Here is a 19,333-nt window from a genome sequence, read left to right on the forward strand (position 1 = left end):
AAAGGGAGCTTCAAACGATCACACGAACACTGAAGCAACTCAGAAAGGCAACTTAAATGAAGTTCAGAAGGATCACATGAGAATTGGAGCAAGCCTGGCTGGTGTGGAGGAAATGCAAATAGATGGTTCAGTAAGTATTTTTACTTCATGGTGTCAGTGAGACATTTGCAGTATTTATGGAAGCTTCCAGTAATGGGCCATCTACAGCTCCTTTGACTTACAGTTTTCTCTTAAATGATTTGCAAATTCCCACTAACATTTTCTTTGTGCTGCCATCTAATTTGTGATGGAACCTTATAGACACTGCAGCTTTCTTTAACACATGTTCTGTTGACTTCATTTTAGGCACAATTTCATGCTGTGGGTGGTCTCTCTGACCACATTTCAGCTTTAAAAGAGATGGTCATTTTGCCATTGCTTTATCCTGATGTCTTTGAGATATTGAAATTTAAACCTCCAAGGTAAGAGACAGCATTTAAAACAATAAGTTCTTAACTCAGTTCTTTCCAGGAGAATATTCAACTGGGGTATCAACATGTTTCCATGCTTCAACATTTTCAGCAGTGTTTATGGTTCTTTTTAGCACTAATCAAAAATAATTTAAAAAAAAGGATAAAATGCAGCATATATGTAGGTTCAGAGATTTACTGTGTGGCAAAACTAGCCTTTAAAAGGTGGAGTTGGAGATTTTTTTCTTTAGAGTCTGGCATGCAAGTGGACTTGATCAGTTTGTGAGTAGAAAGGCATTATCTACTGCTAGTTGACTGGTTTTTTTGGTTTGTGGAAGTCCAGTTTTGTCTTATACCAACTCTTTTTTTTTCCCAAGTATTTTCAGGTATTAGTTTTACAGTTGATGGGACTTGCAACTAGAACTTTGCAGTGTTTTTTTATGTTTGGGTTAAAATAGGAATCTGTCCCCTTCTTACACAGCTAAGCAAGTTCTGTGTTATGAAATTAAATTATTGGAGATTCATTCGCTTTATATATCCTTGGTCATGGTATATTGAAATATATTTATTTGCTTCCAATGAATTTAAAAGTATCACAAACAGAAGAAAATCTGTATTTTGTGTCTTTATTCATTGAAATTCTTTTTGAAACAGCAGTGCATTGGCTCTTCTAGTTGATGGAAATACAGAAATGCAGAATACCTTCCCAGTTTTCGACTACTTCCTCTTCCTTAATCACCAGCAAAGGGAGACCAAATCTAGTAACTCAAAGCTTTTTAAGGGAGAATGAAATGCTTTACTCTCAAACCTTGACTTTTTGAAGACAAGAATGAATATGCAGTTTATCATTGAAAAATGGACTGATGCTTCCTAAGTTAGTGCAGTCTCAGATTCTGCATTAGAAATTTGCTCTTGTTTTGCTCCACTCTACTGCAGCCATCTCTGTTGGTTTGTCAGAAATGGGATGCTACTATCTTTTTTCAAGATTTTGTATATGTGCATTACTCTATTCATTTTGTTTGCTGCCTTGCAGAATTTTGACTTTTGACTTTTCTCACACTTCAGTTGTTACTATTTTATCCATGAGGTTCAGCTTAGGAGAGCAGAGGTGTATATTTTAGGGATGGGGGTTATAATAGATTTCCATTACATTTCTCCTTATGTGAATTTTTTTAAAAAATTCTTTCTTTTAACTTGTAGAGGATGTTTATTCTATGGTCCACCAGGGACTGGAAAGACCCTGGTTGCTCGTGCACTTGCTAATGAATGTAGCAGAGGTGGCAGGAAAGTAACTTTTTTTATGAGAAGTGCTGCTGACTGCATGAGTAAATGGGTAGGAGAGTCTGAACGACAGCTTCGTTTAGTGTTTGAGCAGGTAAGCCATGTGGAATTATAGCTAACTTTTTATAGTCAAGAACTCACTCATTTTCATGTTTTGTAATCTCCTTCCACTGAAATGGGATTATCAGTGTTCCCTTTCTCAGTGGAGTTTCTTGAGATGTATTAAAAAGATTAGTAAAGCAAACAAGAAAATCACCACCACCATTCCCACTCTCAAAAAACCCTTCACCATACACACAACTAAGTCACAAAAATGGCCTAGAGAAGCAAGAGATGATAACTTTAGGTGAGAGGGAAACAGATGCAGAGTGAAAACATGTTAATTTAAATTAGTAATGGAAGGTAACTTCCAGAAACTTTGAGTCCTGTCTCCATTCTCATGGTTGCCAAATAGTAGTAAAAACTACTGGTATGATTTGTTTCCTGTCGCCCAGTCTCAGTGGGTTGACAGGCTGCTGTTTTCTGTTGACAAACTGCTGTTTCACATTAGGTTAATTAGTAGAGATACCTGATGCTAGTCTGAAAAATCTAGTTCCAGTGCCTTTCCAACCATAATGTCTTTCATGCATTTTCTGTTTCAAGTAGTGCTATTTTCCTGATGTCAGTGTTCCTGTGTTTTCTTTGTAGGCCTACCAGATGCGACCTTCAATTATTTTCTTTGATGAGATCGATGCTCTTGCTCCTGTACGGTCCAGCAAACAAGATCAGGTTCACAGGTAGGACATGTTTAATCTTTGTGAAAAGAAGACTACAACCTATTTATCTTGATGTGACACCTTAATTTAACCTGAAAACTAGTAATTCAGTGCTAGTGAATTTCAGATGATTTTAAAACAATAAATGGAAACAATTCACTAAGCTTGATATCAGTACAAGGTCTGTGTTACCTTATTTGTATTTTGCTATGTCTTAAAATAATTATTTCACTGATCAGTATCTTGTCAATAAAAACCTGTCCTTTTTGAAGGATCAGTAAAGAAGGTTATGTGGGACAGAAGAAAATTTACTAAACTTTTGAATGAAAATTATATTTTTCTGTTAGCTCTGTTGTGGGGACACTTCTGACACTTATGGATGGCTTAGCCAGCAGAGGAGAGGTTGTGGTGATAGGAGCCACCAACAGACTGGATTCCATCGATCCTGCTTTACGAAGACCTGGGCGCTTTGAACGAGAATTCCGCTTCAACTTGCCAAACAAAGAGGTCAGAACTTCAAATCAAACAGATGTGGCAAAGTCCATCTTTATGACAAAGCCCTGTAACAAGGCAGAATCGCAGAGCTCTGCGAGTTTCCATCTGTAGTGTACAGCTTGGACACAAGAGGGATATCTGGACACATTCCATTGTACTGTGAAGGTCAAACCTGGTGCTGAATATATATAGGAGTAAGATGCTTCAAGAAGTAGATGCTTCTCTCTTGGACAAAGATGTGAAGTACACTGCACAGGTGCAGCACTTCCGAGTTCAATGGCAATAGCTAAGCAGTGAAGAAATTTGTTTTATAGCAACCAAAAATACTGGTGTGGGGATGTTTGGGAGAGACATGGTGTGCAAAACTGTAACCCTGCTTTTGTGATTTTTCTCTGGCTATCACTGATATTTCTTGGCAATTTTTGGAGCAAAGATAAAAGGCTAATTGGATTGAAGCCTAGTAAGAGTGCACAAAACAGTGCATTTAGCACAAACATTTGTATCCAGTATTTATCTGCTCTCAGCAACAAGAGGCAAGGTGCCATGAAACAGATCTAATACACAATTCCCTGCTGTGGAAGAATTCTAGAATTGTGCCGTAATTAATCTGTGTACCAGGAGATACTTCACTGAAAATCCTCCTAAGGATCAGAGATGAGAATGGGAGATGTTTGATATCTTCTGGATGAGTGTCAGTAGTTTGAGTCATAGTTTTTGTTCTTGGTACTACTGTAGCAATTTTAAATGGACTAGGACTGTTTTCTTTGAATCAACTGGCAGAAAAGCAAATCTGATGAACTAGTGAAACTGTCACTGTGAAATTTTGCTAAATTTGAGAGAATTTTCTTTGACACAAAATGTCCATTTGCAGATGAGGCTTTTTACTACAATTTGTTCTTCAAAATCATTAAGTCTCATGCTTATACAACTCACTTTTTATAGAAGATGCACTTGCCTTTTATTTCACTGCATTCTCCACAAGAGTTTGATGTAAGAAGTTAAGAATTATTAAATTTCCTGCTTGAAGAAGAAGCGAGTGTATTAATAACAGACATTTAAATTATTTAGAAGTTTAACAGACGAAAGTATTTGTACTAGTGTGAGAGGTTTGGAGGTTTTGTGTTGTGATTGTTTTCTTAAGAGAAAACTTAAGGCAAACTAAAATGCAACCATTTTGTTTCTAGGCAAGATTAGAAATTTTCAAAATTCACACACGAGACTGGACCCTGAAGCCATCTGACAACTTACTTGAAGACCTGGCTGAGAAATGTGTTGGTGAGTTTGAAAGCAGTGTGGGTCCTTTTCTCCTGGGCAGCATTCAACCACTCTGCCCCCAGCCTGTAGCACTGCATGGGGCTGTGGCTGAAGTGCAGGAGCTGGCACCTGGCTTTGTTGAACCTCATACCCATTGATTTAGCCTGTCCAGATCCCCCTGCAGAGCCTTCCTGCTCTCCAGAAAATCAACACTCCCACCCGATGTAGTGTTGTCCACAATCTCACTGAGGGTGTACTCAATCCCCTTATCCACATTATTGATAAAAGCATTAAAAAGGACTGGACTGACCCTTGGAGAACACCACTAGTGAACCTTTTGCCAACTTGATATGGCATCATTCACTAACACTCTTGGCCAGGCCATCCAGACAGTTTTTAACCTATATAACACATATATATGTTGACGTAACACTTGGTTCTTGTTTTGTTTGTCAGGATTCTGTGGTGCTGATATTAAAGCCTTATGTGTTGAAGCTGGGCTCTGTGCTTTGCGCCGCCGCTATCCACAGATACACGAGAGTGACAAAAGACTGAAGATAGATGCCAGATCAATTAAAGTAACAGCAAAGGACTTCACCATGGCCATGCAAAAGATTGTTCCAGCATCACACAGAGCTGGGGCTTCACCTGGGAGAGCGCTACCATCTATTTCAAAGCCACTGTTAGAAAACACCCTGAAAAGAATTTTACAAGCTTTGGAGAGACCATTTCCCCATGCAAAGCTTGCACTGAAGAACCAAGGTATTACAATAACATCTAATTGTTATACTTTGCAGAGTATGCAGAGTGGGAGCTGTGTGTCAGTGGAGAACTGTGGGTTCTCTACTGGAGCCCCCTGTTACTGACAGTAGCTCACATCCTATTAATCATTTCAGAGATGGATTTGAGGTTTCACATATAAGGCACTTCTTTTCAAATTGTAGAATCATAGAATGATTTGCATTGGAGGGACCTTAAAGGTGATCTAGTTCCAACCCCCCTGCCTTGGACAGGGACACCTTCCACTAGACCAGGTTGCTCAGAGCTCCACCCAGCCTGGCTTTGAACATTTTCTGCGCATCTGTGACTTCTCTGGGCAACCTGTTTCAATGTCTCACCACTCTCACAGTAAAGATTTTTTTACTAATATCCAATCTAAACTTACTCTTTCCATCTGAACCCATTCCTCCTCATCCTCTCAGTACATGCTCTTGTAAGGAGTCTTTCTCAATCTTTCCTGTAGGTTTTCTTCAGGTACTGGAAATTCAAAAGTAGTTCACCCTGAAGCCTTGTCTTTTTGAGGCTAAACAAACCAAATTTTCCCAGCCTTTTCTCACAGGAGATGTGTTCCATCCGTCTCACCATCTTGGTGGCCCTCCTATGGACTTGCTTTAACAGGTCAATGTCCTTTCCGTGCTAGGACCCCAGAGCTGATGCAGCACTGCAGGTGGGGTCTCACCAGGAGAGAGCAGAGGGGCAGAATCCCCTCCCCTGGGCTGCTTTGGATGCAGCCCTGGACACAAATGGCTTTCTAGGTTGCAAGGGCACATTGCTGGGTCATGTCCAGACTCTCATCCATCAGCAGCCCTAAGTCATTCTCGCAGGGCTGCTCTTGGTCTGTTCATCCCCAGCCTGTGTTGATACTGGGGATCACCCTGACTTAGGTGCAGCACCTTGAACTTGGACCTGTTGAACCTCATGAGATTCCTATTGTCCCCCTTCTTGAGCTTGTCCAGGTCCCTCTGGATGGCATCCCATCCTTCAGGTGTGTCAACTGCATCACTCAGCTTGGTGTTATCTGAAAATTTATTGAGATTACACTTAATTCCTTAATCTAGGTCATTAATGAAGATATTAAATAATACTAGTCCCTGCAGGCATCCCTGAGGGACACCACTTATCACTGATGTCAATTGGAACTCTGAGCAATTGATTGTTACCCTCTGGATGTGACCATCCACCCACTTTCTTACCCATCTAACAGTCCACTCAACAAACCCATCTGTCTTCAATTTAAAGAGAAGGACACTGTGGGGGACCATATAAAAAACTTTACAGAAGTCCAGATAAATGATGTCTGTAACCCTTCCTTTGACCACTGATACAGTCAATAATTATTACAAATATAGTAAATAAATGCTTAAATGAGGGCAGAAAGTTTTTCTGGTATCTAGGCACTACAGAGGTAGTTCCTGGTCATCTTTATTCTAAAGAAAAACCTCCCAAGTGTTTGTCAATAGAGAGATAATACTTGATGCAAATCACAGAACATAGGACAGCTTAGTATATACCTGAGCTATCTCCTTAGATCTGTGGTAGGGTGTACTCTTCAGATAATAGCATTCAAATAACAAAATGCAAGGGAAATTTTTTCCAGCATTGATTTCAAAGGTGTATTAAAGCAAGAGCGAGATATGAACTATTCAGTAAAGATAACAAATTTCTCTTGTCTTTAAATCCTATTTCAGGGGATGATGGGATTGATAGTGATGATGACTCACCATCAGTCTCTGAAAAGAAGCCTGACAGCAAAAAGGCAGAATTCCACACTTTGAGCAGGTACATATTTGTCCTCTTTATGGTGACGTTTTTGAGAAGGCTGCATCTGTAAAATGTTATGTAAATATGTGAGGGCTACTAGATGAAGGAGTTAAGGGTGCATGTGGTGGTGATCAATATTTGCAGGAATTCAACTGTGAAGATCCAACTGGGTACTAGATCTAACGGTTCTGACTACACTGCCCTAACTCGTCAAACTGGTCAGCCCAGCCTTCTTTTACTAAGTCCAGCTGGTTCACAGACTATTAAAACATGTTTAATACATAGTATTCTTTCAAAGACTCAAGACCCAAAAAATGCTCATTCTGTCCTTTTAGCTTAAAAAACCTCTATGGATTTATGTAGCCATCTTTTACCCTTCTACGTTCCAAAATGTTTGTACCAGTAGCAAATTGTGTATCAGAAACAAAATCAAGAAGTGGTTTGTTAAATCACTATGAGAAAAATTTAAATGTCTCAATTTTTTACCTTTACTCTACTTATTTTTTGTTATCTTTTGACATTTTAATTGTGGAAGTCACATAGTCCAGTAGTTTTTAAAACAGATTATTGTCAGATATTTTTCTCCCTCCCTATGGCTGTGTTGGCCAGAAAATATGACTTGCTAGGCTTCACTAGGTTTCTAGGATCTTTTACTTCAGCAAGTAAAGGTTCAATAGTAATGTGGTGGGGAAATGCACAAACCTCTTCACAAGTGTATTTCACGCAAGTTAAGCAAGATGACTAGGAAATTATTGCTCAAGTCAAAGATGAAGCAACTAGAATGACTAAATGAACAAAATGAATGACTAATGAATAAAATGAATATAAATCTTACACATATCTAGTGTAGTGCTGTAATTTAAGCAATCAAGTCATATTCTTCTCCAGATACAAATAATGTGTTTCAGTGCCCACATAAGTTTTTTTTCCTAGAAATGTGGTTTTGCTCCTTTCTTCCCACCATCTCCAGGAGAGCTGTGGCCGAATTTTAGGTAAATTTGATAGGTGTAGAGATCTCACTTGAAGTCAAGATGAGCTGAAAATGATTGTGTATGGACAGTAAAGAGACCCAGACTGGTTTGAACAGTAAGAATTGATATTTTGCCCTGTTATCAGGTTGCAGACCAGCTGTTTGATGTGTATTTGCCTGGATATTCACCCTGTGGGATTTAAGAATTGTTATTTAACCCAGCCATAGTAGACATGCTGGGAACTACCAGGATTTTTTTTTAGCAGAGGAGTGATACCAGCTTTTAAGAAAATAGACTTTGATAAATAAACTGGTCTTCTTGATCACAGAATCACAGACCATCTTACTATTTAGTAGAACATGGAGCATATTTACAAAAAAAAAAAAAAAAGTATGGGAAAAATATTTAACATCTGTGTGCCTCTTCATCACTCTTTTTCAAACATGTTTTCTTTTTATTGTTGTAGAAATCCTTCTTACCAGCCAACATCTTTCAGGCCACGGTTCTTACTAGTTGAAGAGCCAGGATGTGGGCAGGCTTTTGATTTGGCACCTGCCATATTACATGCCCTGGAAAAGTTTCCAGCTTATACACTAGATCTACCCGCCTTGTTTGTTAGCAGCTCATCACAAGAAGAAACATGTTCACAGGTATCTTTTTTTGTTGCTGTTGTTGTTCTCATAGGATTCTTGAACTGTATATAAATCAGTGAAATAAGCACAAATCACTGTTAATGGAGTTGGCCTGATTTGAAATTGCTGTTATATGTTTACTTTTGTCTGAAAATTCACTTTTCTTGTAGATGGAATGATGCAGAATAAGGACATTTGTACATAGACAAGTTTAATTTCTATTTGAAATGAAAGAGAGAGGATGTTGCTAGCAGCTTGGGAAGATGGGAGGTGCTGCTAATAAGCCTCTCTTTGTGGCAAGTAATCTTGCTGGCCTTGATGGGATCCAGAAAAGTTGGTTTTGATACTTCTTCAATCTCTGTGCTGCCTGTAGTTGGTTCTGCATCTGCCTGATGGCATCATGCACTTTTTGTAACCTTATTTTTTATTGTATTTGTAGGGCAGCCAAAGTTTTTGTGAAAAGAAGTTTTTTGAATATACATATACAGTTTGTACTGCTGCAGTGAAATGCAATGAAAGCATTGCAATTAATGGAATGTTTAAATGTGCAAACTGATGTGTGTCTCTTAACCAGAAAAAATAAATATAAGCAGATTACTGCAGTTTTGATTTTTTACTTCTAGGCAGGAAATCAATTTAATTATTTGGCATCGCTGTATTAAAATATTTTTATCTTTATTAGCAGTGTTTTAGAGCTCTACAAGTCAGGACAGACACATCATGTGACTGGATACTAATTTGCCACACAGGAGGAGCAATTCTCTTTTTGTTATGTCATGGTTGCACTATGGCTATATAAATACCATGTCTACATGTTTGTGACAGGAACTCCCTGCATATTACTCTGAAATTTGCCATGTGAAAGGACTGCTGCTGTTTCCCTCATACAGTAGATTCATGTCCTCTTCTATGCCTGAAGTGCCATCTGTAGGCAGTGGTTTGTGGTCTTTCAAACCACATCATCTGGTCTGATGGAAACTTAGATAATGAGAGGAATGAGAGGCTCTGAGTGATTTAGCTCCTCAGACAGGCTAAGGACTTGTCATCTCTTATAAAATGTTCTTGAAATTATGATTTGTGACCAGGCTTCTTTTACTGTGTTAGCCCTCATCTTTTCACATAGGTCTTTGTCCAGGCTGTGCTCCAGTCTAACGTGGGTATGGGCCCACATTGAACTGGAGTGGTGCAGTCACAGTTGTGTAATGATTTCTGCAGGCTGACACATCTTGCTGAAGAGTTAGTCTTGATTTTTCAGGCACATCACCACATCATCTGAGTTTTGACGCTCTTTAGGAGTTACCTTACCCCTAAGTAGTTTTGAAATCTGATTCAGTTCTGTTTCTGTCTGCATAGCAATGTCAATGTTTGAGTCAAAGTGAAAATGTCACCTTATTGTTAAGGAATTGTTCATTTATTGGTTTGTCTTGATGTCTTGGCTTTATGCACTCCTATTTCACAAGATAGTCTGACTGATACGTAGTTACTTAGTGACCTGTTCTACATGATGCAATTTTCTTATCCAAGCTTTCATTTTACCAGTTGCTACGAGAAGCTCAAAGAACTGCACCAAGTATCATTTATATCCCACAAATCGCTTCGTGGTGGGAGGCTGTTGGACCTACACTGAAAGCTGCTTTTACAGGATTGCTGAATAACATTCCATACTTTGCTCCAGTTTTGCTCCTTGCAACATCTGATGTGCCACATGAAGATCTCCCTGAAGAGGTATTTCCATCAATACTTTTCTTTCTTTGTTACTCAGATTCTTGTTAACTTACAACATTGGAGTACTTTGCTGCTTTTAAGCAGATTTATGCTTTTATTACTAAGGCACCAGAACCCTGTCTCTTAAAATTTGCTGATATTAGGCAATGCTGAAAGCATTGGTCCGAAGTGTTTTCTGAGAAGAGAGATTGACTATGGCTCAACTTTTTCTCCCTTCTCAAACACTTGTGAGACTTGTGAGACAGACATATAGAAGCACGTCAGACAACCAGTTCAGTAGCTTCAGGATGGTTTGGTACATACTTAGCTGGGAAAAAGAGTGTTTTTCTGAAAACATTTTTACTGAAAAAGTACTGTGGTCACACTGTTAGTGATAGAATGTAATTTCTAATTTAAATTATTTCACAAAAAAATCAATTTCTTCATCTAGGTGGAAACTTGGCAAATTAGAAACCTAAGGAATAACTTCTGTTTAAGCAACTTGGAAATCAATATTTAGTTGTATTTCGTAATAATATTAATTAAGAATGTGATTTCTAGAATCTGAGAGTGTTCATTAAAGGAAGGTGTTTAAAATATTAATATGCTGCTCTGATTATTTTGTCTAAGTAGCAAAGTTTTTATGAAATTAATAAGTGCCTTCTAAAATAAAAAAGAAAAACTAAAAAAAAACCCAAAAAACAAAGCAAAAAAAAAAACCCAAACAAACAAACAAAAAAAAAACACATTACCAAAAAGTAGGCATTTGTCTTCTGAGCCCTGCCTCTTCCCTCTGTAGCTGCCATAAATATTCAAGTTAAAGGACATCAAGCTGGGTAAATGTACAATAAGCAGTATTTGGGGTAGTAAATGTCACCCCTTTCTGATTGGTTTATCATAATTTTCTCATGGATCTTAAACTCAAGAAGGTTGTTTAGAGAAGGTATTTTAGCCTGCAGTGCTATGGAAATCTAGCCTTTTAAGGCCAAGAAGTTAACTTTTAATAGCTTGTGTTATCTAGATGAGTATTCAGTGTAATTTAGAGATGCACTCATCTGTTTGGAATAAAAAATAAAAGAAATTTGTTTTCTGAAAATTTTTGTTATCTGAAAATCTCTTTTCTTCTCATGGTCTAGATAAAAACATTGTTTAATCCTAATCGTGAAGAAGTTTTCACTATCCCGCGGCCTACCTGTGCTGAAAGAAAAGGGTTTTATGAGGACTTGATTATGAAGCAAGCTGCTGAACCCCCTGCATCAAAAAACAATGCAGGTAAGGATTTTCTACATATAAAATTTTGTTACTATAAGTTAACAGCTAATACAGTACTTGATTTGGTGATAATTCTCTGTCAATCATCTTTCATGTACTTGCAATTAAGCACCATGAATTGACTAAAATTTTTCAATGTTATTTCAGAGAGGTCCCCTATTTCAGGTACAGGATATTTAGCAAACACTCTGTTCCACAATAAGAGAAATCCTGACTTAAATTTGCATCATTCCAGATTCACAGGCACACCCTCTTGCAGGATGTTCTCAGGAGGATGGGCAACCACAAGTATTGGACAAGAAAGCAATCAAAATTAAAAAACGAGGAGTGTTTGTGGATTACTCTGAGCTCAGAGTAAGTATAACTTCAATTTTGTTAATACTGAAGTAGGACATTTTCTTTATGGTCGTAAATTAATTTGGTTGTTAACCAATGCCAGTGCAAACAATTTATGAGAGGAATATATAGCTTGTGAAAAAACTAATCCTGTAAAGGACAATGACAGTTTTTTCTGCAGCTGGTGTAAACTGCTGCTCTTGCTGTATTTTAGAAGGTAGGGTTCTTTTCCTAATTTTTAATGTAAAAGGGCTTGTTAAATTTTAAAATAGCCCAATGATAACCTTCTAGTACTGTTAGTTATTAATGCAGTTTTTACGATGGATTGGGGTAGGGTTGTTTTGCTTTCCTGTTTGCATGTTTTCATGTATTAAGAACCAAAAAAGGAACTTGTTTTTTAGCTGTTATGTCTTTAAACCCGAAATTAGCAAGTTGAACAAAGCACATCCTGGATAAAATACTAATACCTGTTTTTCCAAAATTTTTTCAAAATCCAGTGTTAGAATTTTACATCCATACAGTTACAGTGTTATAAGTTTTTTCTAATCCCCTGTCTGCAGGGGGTTAAAGGTTCCTTTGCTTGAATTGGAGAAGGTATAAAATAAGGACCTGACTTTCAGGGAATATTGTTTGGACAAAAATTTGGGAAGTTGCTAGCTGAAGTCCTGGAGTTTGGTCAAAGCAGAATAGGCTGCTGTTTATCTGTTGAGAAAGGAAGTATTATTTTGAAGTTTTCTCTGTATGTGAAGAATATGACCAGAGTGGAATCCTCTCTGAAGAGGACTGTCCACACAATTTCTGTCACACTTTTAAGCTGTGACATAATTTGTAGAAGTGAAACTAACTTTCTAAGGCTGGTGTCCTAAGGAAGCATTTTTTGGAGGGTTTTGTTGTTCACATCTACCTGCATATGGAGAGAAACCACATAGGTTTTTCTAGAGTCAGAGTGCTAATAACATGTGCTCCAAAGTTATTTCCAGCTGAAGAAATGGTATGGTAGAGTCCTTATAGATGTTTCAGTGTCTATATTTTTCAGCTGTGAGGAGAAAGCTACAGTCATGAAACTTTAGAAAACTTACTTAGAAACTGTTTAGAAAACTTATTTCCTTAACATGAGTGTCACTGGAACTTGGCACTTGTACCTGAGAACTTTATCGGAACTTTCCTGAAGTCAATAGTCTGGGTAACCCTCCAAAATATATCTACTTGGTTTTGTACGGGATAGGTTTTTATTATTTGTTTGGGTTTGTTAAGCTGGTTTGATATTTGTTTATTTGCTTGGCATAGAACTTGATGAACAAATAGAAAAACATGCACTCACCTATGTGGCAGCAATTAGAAGGTATTTCACTGGGGATGTTGGCCATGCACCTCTGTCATGTCCTATGTGTTGTGTTTGCAGCAGCTGGAAACACACTGTGTGAGTTTTGTGCCTCTTAGCTTCACGTTGGATAGAAGGAAGTTCAGGGAAATACTCAAATGTGCTAACTGATCTGAGCAGGGCTGAATTAATGGCAAGGAGCTGTGAGGCAGTAATATTTTCATTTGGTGCAGCTGCTTTCTTAAGCTATATCTTCACAACCTCATACAGAGTTACTGGACAGCAGTGGTGCCACTAGCTTGCAAGTGTTGCATTTCACAGATTATCACATTCACATCTCAACAGAAGGGACTGTGTGACAGATTGGTAATTTGCTACAGGTGGTCATCCACTCCAGAGTTGAAAAGTAGGAGCTAGCTGGTGTTTGGCACAGTAACATCCAGCTAATGGGTAGAGGTGAGCACCTAAGGAGCTTCTGTTTCCAGCTGGCACAGCTATATCTGGAAGATCTGTAGCCTGGCTTCCAAAGACATATTTTTCAGGGTCCTGTATTGCATTTGTAAGTAAATACAACCATGGCTTTTCAGTTGCATCTACTCTCTAACAAAGCAGATTGTGTCATTCCCCACTGTTCTGGTGGAGGCAGTTGATGTCATAGACTGATGAGTAAGAAAATATTGTCTGACCTTTAAACCTTCCTTTTGTCTGAAGTGTGATAAATTGTTTTCTCCAGTTAAATCTTGTGAGATATTTAATCTCCGAAGTACCACTTTTATTTAACAATATACAAAAGTAGGACATAACTTTTCCTATTCTGAATTGTAGTTTCCACTTTTTTTCTTCTTCAGAAAGTGTTAGATGCTGTTGTCGCAGCAACTGAGAACGTCAGTATATCAAGCATGGCAAAACTATATTCTGTTCTTAGTATGTGCATTTACCAAGAGCGGGAAAATCCAGACAAAACCAAATTAGTGGAGGTAATTTTTTTGTCTTATAGCACTTTCTGTCACATGGTATTATGTGTATGTATATTATGCATATGTATGTGGTTATTTATCACTCTTTACTGTTTAGTTGCCCGTGTTACAAGACTTTCATTTCAGGATAGAAGACATCTACTTGTTGCAAACCCATTATTGAATTTGGAATAATTGTTGGCAGTTTTGGCAGAAAAAGGCAATGCATCCACCTACACAGGCCTCTCAAACCAGTTAATCTGTCTGTCACTAGTCCTTCTGAAGAACTTTTCTGGGGTGGGGGGGGGCTCTGAAAAGAGAGCACTTTTCTCAGTCTGCCACTTCCTATTTCTTCCTTTGCAGGCAGGCACACATGGTAACACTTGGATAGCACACATTCCATTCTTGATAAGGAATTAAATATGAAACATTTCAAGAATTTCAGGCTTTTCTGTAGGCTCACTAGACTTTCTTTTTAACTTGGCATGGCGCAAGCATCTTTGGTATGACATGGGAGCTTTCTGCCTATGATGGTTTGATGCTAATGAGTCCAGCTCTCTAATATTCTCCTCTGAGAGAGGATTTCTGAGTTGTTGGAACTCAGCAGAAATCTTCCACAGGCACCCATGGTCCCAGGCAGGCCTTCTCAGTATTAAGTTGTTCTAGATAGACTGAGTATTCAGTCTTCAAGATCCTTGAATCCATTTGTCTTTCAGATGTTTATGCATGAAATTACATAAAATTCTTTATGCTTCTAAGTCTGCCTTAAAAAAAAGAGGAAGCCTCTTCTCTTTAATCAAGGAGGCTATTCCTGAAAAATGTGCCCTCCTCTCATTTAGCAAAATAATGTGTTTTAGCATGAGGAGGGATTTGTTTGTGTTATATCAGGGCTTGTGCCCTCTTGTGACTGGACTTGATTTTTTGGTTCATTTTCAGTGTCTACGTTTACCTTTAGTTCCAGCTTTCAGTAGTGGCTCTTCAGAAACTGTCTTCTTTTTTATTGTTGAAAACACCTTGATAGAGATCCATTGCTCCTTGAGATAGATTCTTGCAGTTTCTCTGGCCTACTCTCTGTTTTGGGTGCCTAAGAACGTGCTTGAAGCTAGTGGGGCTAGAAAGATGATGGTAGCACATGTATTGGCTAAATATTACTAATGCTTGTACAGATTCTTGATTCTTTTGATGAAGAAGTTATCATGGTTCTCAGGCTTGTATTCACACTGATTCTTAATTTGTCTCTTTTTTTTTCCTTATTAGGAAATGAATAAAGAAATTGCAGCCCTCAGTTGGCTGTGATATTTGATTTCAGTATACTTGACATATTCTAAGGTATGGCTCCCAAATAGATAAGTTATATTTAGCATGTCTCACTAATTGTAGCAGCTATTGGAAAAAAGAACAGAAGAAAGAAGCTAAGTACATAACTGAAATCAGACAGAACAGAGCGACACTTGGTGAAATGACCAATATAATGCCACATTAAGAAGAACTAAACAAGGCAAACTTATTAAATTAGGCATTCCAGAAGTAGATCATACTCACTGGATCAAGAAAGGATCTGTCTGAAGAAGGGAAGGCATCTGCTGAAGAAAAGTGGGCACCAGCTTGAAAGAAGATGGAGCACGTGGGCAAATTAGCATATGAAGCAAGAGAATCATTCAACCAATAGAAGATTGAATATTAATTAAGAGGAAGACTGTGTAATTGGGAGCCAATCAACATTAGTGCCTGGAAAGTTTTGATAGTTAGTGCCAGCTTTGTGGATTTACTGCCTACCACCCTTTTCTGCACAGAACTGAAAATAAATCCAATACCTCTACTTTGTATGCTCAGCCTTTTGCACACTGGGTGAAAGAACCTATTTTGGGACAACAATGTTTTCTTTTCAAGAGAACAGCATCATGGAACTCTTCTAAACTGTAATGATTCTGATTCCTGCTTCCAAACATTGTTTTATTGTTGGAAGACACTGGAACTGCCTTTTTTAGTTTATTTTTAATGAAGAGGAGCTGAGAGACCAGGAGTAGGACACAGGGCGCCATTCCTGCCTGTGGCTCTGGCTGCCCCATCGCCTCACGGGGAAGGGTTGGGAGGCACCTGAGTGCCCCAGGGTACAAGGGCAGGCAGGGTGGGGTGGCACCACCACCTCATAGGCAACTGTGGTATGGCAACCTCCAGGGCTCCAGCTCTGAGTTTGTCCCCTTGGATCCTCCTCCCTCACTAGCTGACACATCTGGACATGCTGTTTGGCTGGTTTATTTGTTCTTCCTGTTTGATTCAGTTTCTTACCTGTAAAGTTATCTTATGAAGATTAATTTAGACACTGCTTTGGTTTTATTTTAGTAATGGTCACAAAGAGAGTGCCCATATTTTGATGACAAAAAGGCATCAGGATCAGCGCTCGACACAGAACATACATAACCTCTGAGTGCAGTTTAGTTGGCCTGCAGTACCTGTGAAATACTCTTTAGTCAAGTGTTTATATGTTCTACTTTAGATGCTTTAAAAACAAAAATCTCTTTAGAAATTTGGACTCATTTGTGCTTAATTAAAACTCATAATCCAAGATGGTGAAAATGTTACTTAAACTTTTTATAATCTTGGTCTACCTTAATAAAAAAGAGACAACATACATGACTGTAAAGCATGCCATGTAGCCCACGCTTTCTGCATCTCAGTGTCACTACTTCAATGACTGAATCATTCAACTTGCAGGACTTCAGGGTTTTTAACATAGTTTTCAAAAGCTTAAATTCCTCTCTTATCTTTCCAAGTCAGGCTCTTCTTTCCAGACTGTCTTGCATTTTCATGGGAAACACAGACCAAATCCAACTTGGGCAGAAATGGTCTGCCCTGCCTTGGAGTGAGGCTTGTCATGGACTCTGTTTCCTTCCCAAGGAACACTTCCAGGAGTTTCAGCTGCATGGATTAGGGATTTTTTTTGGGGGGGGGGTTTCTTTATCCATCAGTTTCAAAACTACTGAGTTAAGAAAGAAGAAATCCTCAGGGTGTTAGAGTGATGTCTTTTGGGTTTTTTTTTCCCTTGCAAAGGATTGTGAAGTCTGCTTTAAAATTGCTACTTTGTTTCTACAGTTTAAGCCATAAGCAGGCAGTGACAATTTCTTTTGGAGAATGCCATGGGAGACAGTATAAAAGATTTTAATAATGTCCATGTAGAAAATATTCACAACCCTCCCCTCATCCACCAATCAGGAACACCACGTTGTAAAAGGAGATAAAGCTCATCAAGCAGCACCTACCTTTCATAAACCCATGCTGGCTGAGACTGAGCCCATGGTTGTCTTGTTTGTTCCATGTGATGGCACTCAAGATCCTCTGGACCATGACCCTCCCTAACACCAAGATCAGACTGACAGGCCTGTAGTTTCTGGGATGCTCTTTCCAACCCTGCTTGTAGATGGATGTTACATTTGTCTACTTCCAGTCAAGTGCAGTTAATCAGAACTGCTGGTAAATTATTGAAAGTAACTTGTCAAGTTCTTCTACCAGATCCCTCAGTACCCTTGGGTGGATCCCATTAGAGCCCATAGATTTATGGGTGTTTTAAGTGGTGTAGCAGATTACTACCATTGCTTCCTGGACTATATGGGCTGTATACTACTTCCAGTCCCTGTCTTCCAGCGCAGGGGGCGAGTACCCTGAGGTCTGCTGTCTCTATGTTTTCTTTTGTGTCAAGTAAAGGATGAAGATTCTCCACAGCTCTCATTTTGTTGGTGATATATTTGTAAAAACATTTTCTCTTGCCTTTTATGGCTCTAGCGAGAATAAGTTGTATTTGAAACTTGGCCTTTTAATTTCTCCCTGTATAACCTCCTCACATCTTTGTAGTCCTCGTGTACTTCTTTGTGGTAGTCTGTTATTTTACAGTTTGTTCTTCTGTAGTAGGTTTTAAATATTACTGTTATAAGTTTGTAATGGTTCATTCCATGTACCCCATTTGGCTTCCCTAATGGTTCAGTCATGAGTTGTTTACCCCAAGATTCTCTGCCAAGCATATGTCAATCTCCCTGTTAGTCTCCTTGTACCTCCCTTGTTCCTTTCTGGAATGTTCCCTGTCCTTCATCCCTTCCTCAAAGCAAGATTGGGTTGCAAGGTTTGCTCCTTCCCCTTGGTGGCTTCTATTGGAGAGCCCTTACCCTGCACCCCTCCCCTAATGCCTTCCTATTGGTAAAGGGCTGTGTCCTCCCCTTACTCCCACCCCGCCTTAAAAGCAGTTTTTTTGTCCTCAGCTATTGTCACTTGGCCCTGGCCCCTGTGGGGAAGTGAACCTTCCTTGGAGCTCACAGAGGTGGCCCCTCTCTATTCCTTGGCCTGGTTCCTGGCGCTGTGCTGTGCCCCCACGCCAGCGGCTGCTGCAGGGAGCTGCGAGCCGCTGCCCGCCCCGGCACCGGGGGAGCTCAGCAGAGATCCGGGGCGGCCGCGCTGGTGACTGCACCGGCCTGGGGAGGGAGCTGGCCGGGGAGCAGCTCCCTGTGACCGCAGCACGCAGTTACACTTCTTCACTTCTTCACACTTCTGCCATCTCCATCGCTGACTTACGTCTTAGTACCATTGCCATGGAGAGGTAGAAGAATCTACTCTGGTTTCTGCCACTTTCAGCATGAGATTTACTTTGGTGTACTTGTTATGTTGTATGTTTGGATTCTAAACTGAACAAGACCTGTCCCATGGCCATCAGAGATTTTCTCACACAGTAAATGTGAACAGTATCATTCTCCTTGCAGAAACACAGATAGGAACAAGATCAACAGCTGTGAAAAAGTCATATCTTCAGTTCCCTTTGGGTTTCTGTGGGTAAATGGCATCCTTCTGAAAGAAAGCTTTTACTGTGCCTCTCAATGGTGTTATAAATGGAAGAGATATAGGAGAAAATCTCTCCTAATTAGACTTTACTCCTAGGAGTAGAGGTGTTTTTCTGCTGCATTAAGAGTATAGAACTTTGGCAGAACACAGACACCCCTGTGTCCTAGCTGGTCCTCAGAGGGGCTGGGTATGGCTGGACTTAAATTCTGGTTAGAGTCAATATACATTGTTCACATAAATATGATCTTGGTTCTTTTCCTAGGAGTTTTTCTCTGACAACATTGAATTTTTCAGTGAACACTGTCTAAGGTTAATGAGAAAAACATGGCAACAGTTTTATACTCTAGCTTTGACAAAAGCGTGGAAATACTAAGGGGAAAATGTCAGTTGATGTTTCTATGTGTTCAGTTCCTGTTCAATTGATGCAATAAAAAGAGAAAGCATGCATTATGAGTCATGTCATGGCAAATCTACAGCTAAAAGTCTGCAGGGGAATATGAGCATGTTAATGTCAGTACCAGTGCCTTAAAACCAGAATCACT

At 39.2% G+C, this 19,333-nt stretch overlaps 1 protein-coding gene across 1 annotated transcript; it reads left to right on the forward strand.

Annotated features, from left to right (window-relative positions):
• Nucleotides 1-31: 31 nt before the first annotated feature.
• LOC144245909 (ATPase family AAA domain-containing protein 2-like) lies at nucleotides 32-18,556 on the forward strand (the record flags this gene model as incomplete). The annotated part of the gene is made up of 14 exons (XM_077781401.1): nucleotides 32-130; nucleotides 346-461; nucleotides 1,650-1,824; nucleotides 2,418-2,506; nucleotides 2,833-2,992; nucleotides 4,165-4,255; nucleotides 4,691-4,996; nucleotides 6,703-6,793; nucleotides 8,213-8,396; nucleotides 9,918-10,103; nucleotides 11,219-11,354; nucleotides 11,590-11,708; nucleotides 13,860-13,988; nucleotides 18,218-18,556. Coding segments are annotated over 14 exons (2,220 nt in total), but the record flags the coding sequence as incomplete, so codon positions are not given.
• Nucleotides 18,557-19,333: the final 777 nt, after the last annotated feature.

This window comes from Lonchura striata, chromosome 1, assembly GCF_046129695.1.
Source record: "Lonchura striata isolate bLonStr1 chromosome 1, bLonStr1.mat, whole genome shotgun sequence".
NCBI lineage: Eukaryota > Metazoa > Chordata > Aves > Passeriformes > Estrildidae > Lonchura > Lonchura striata.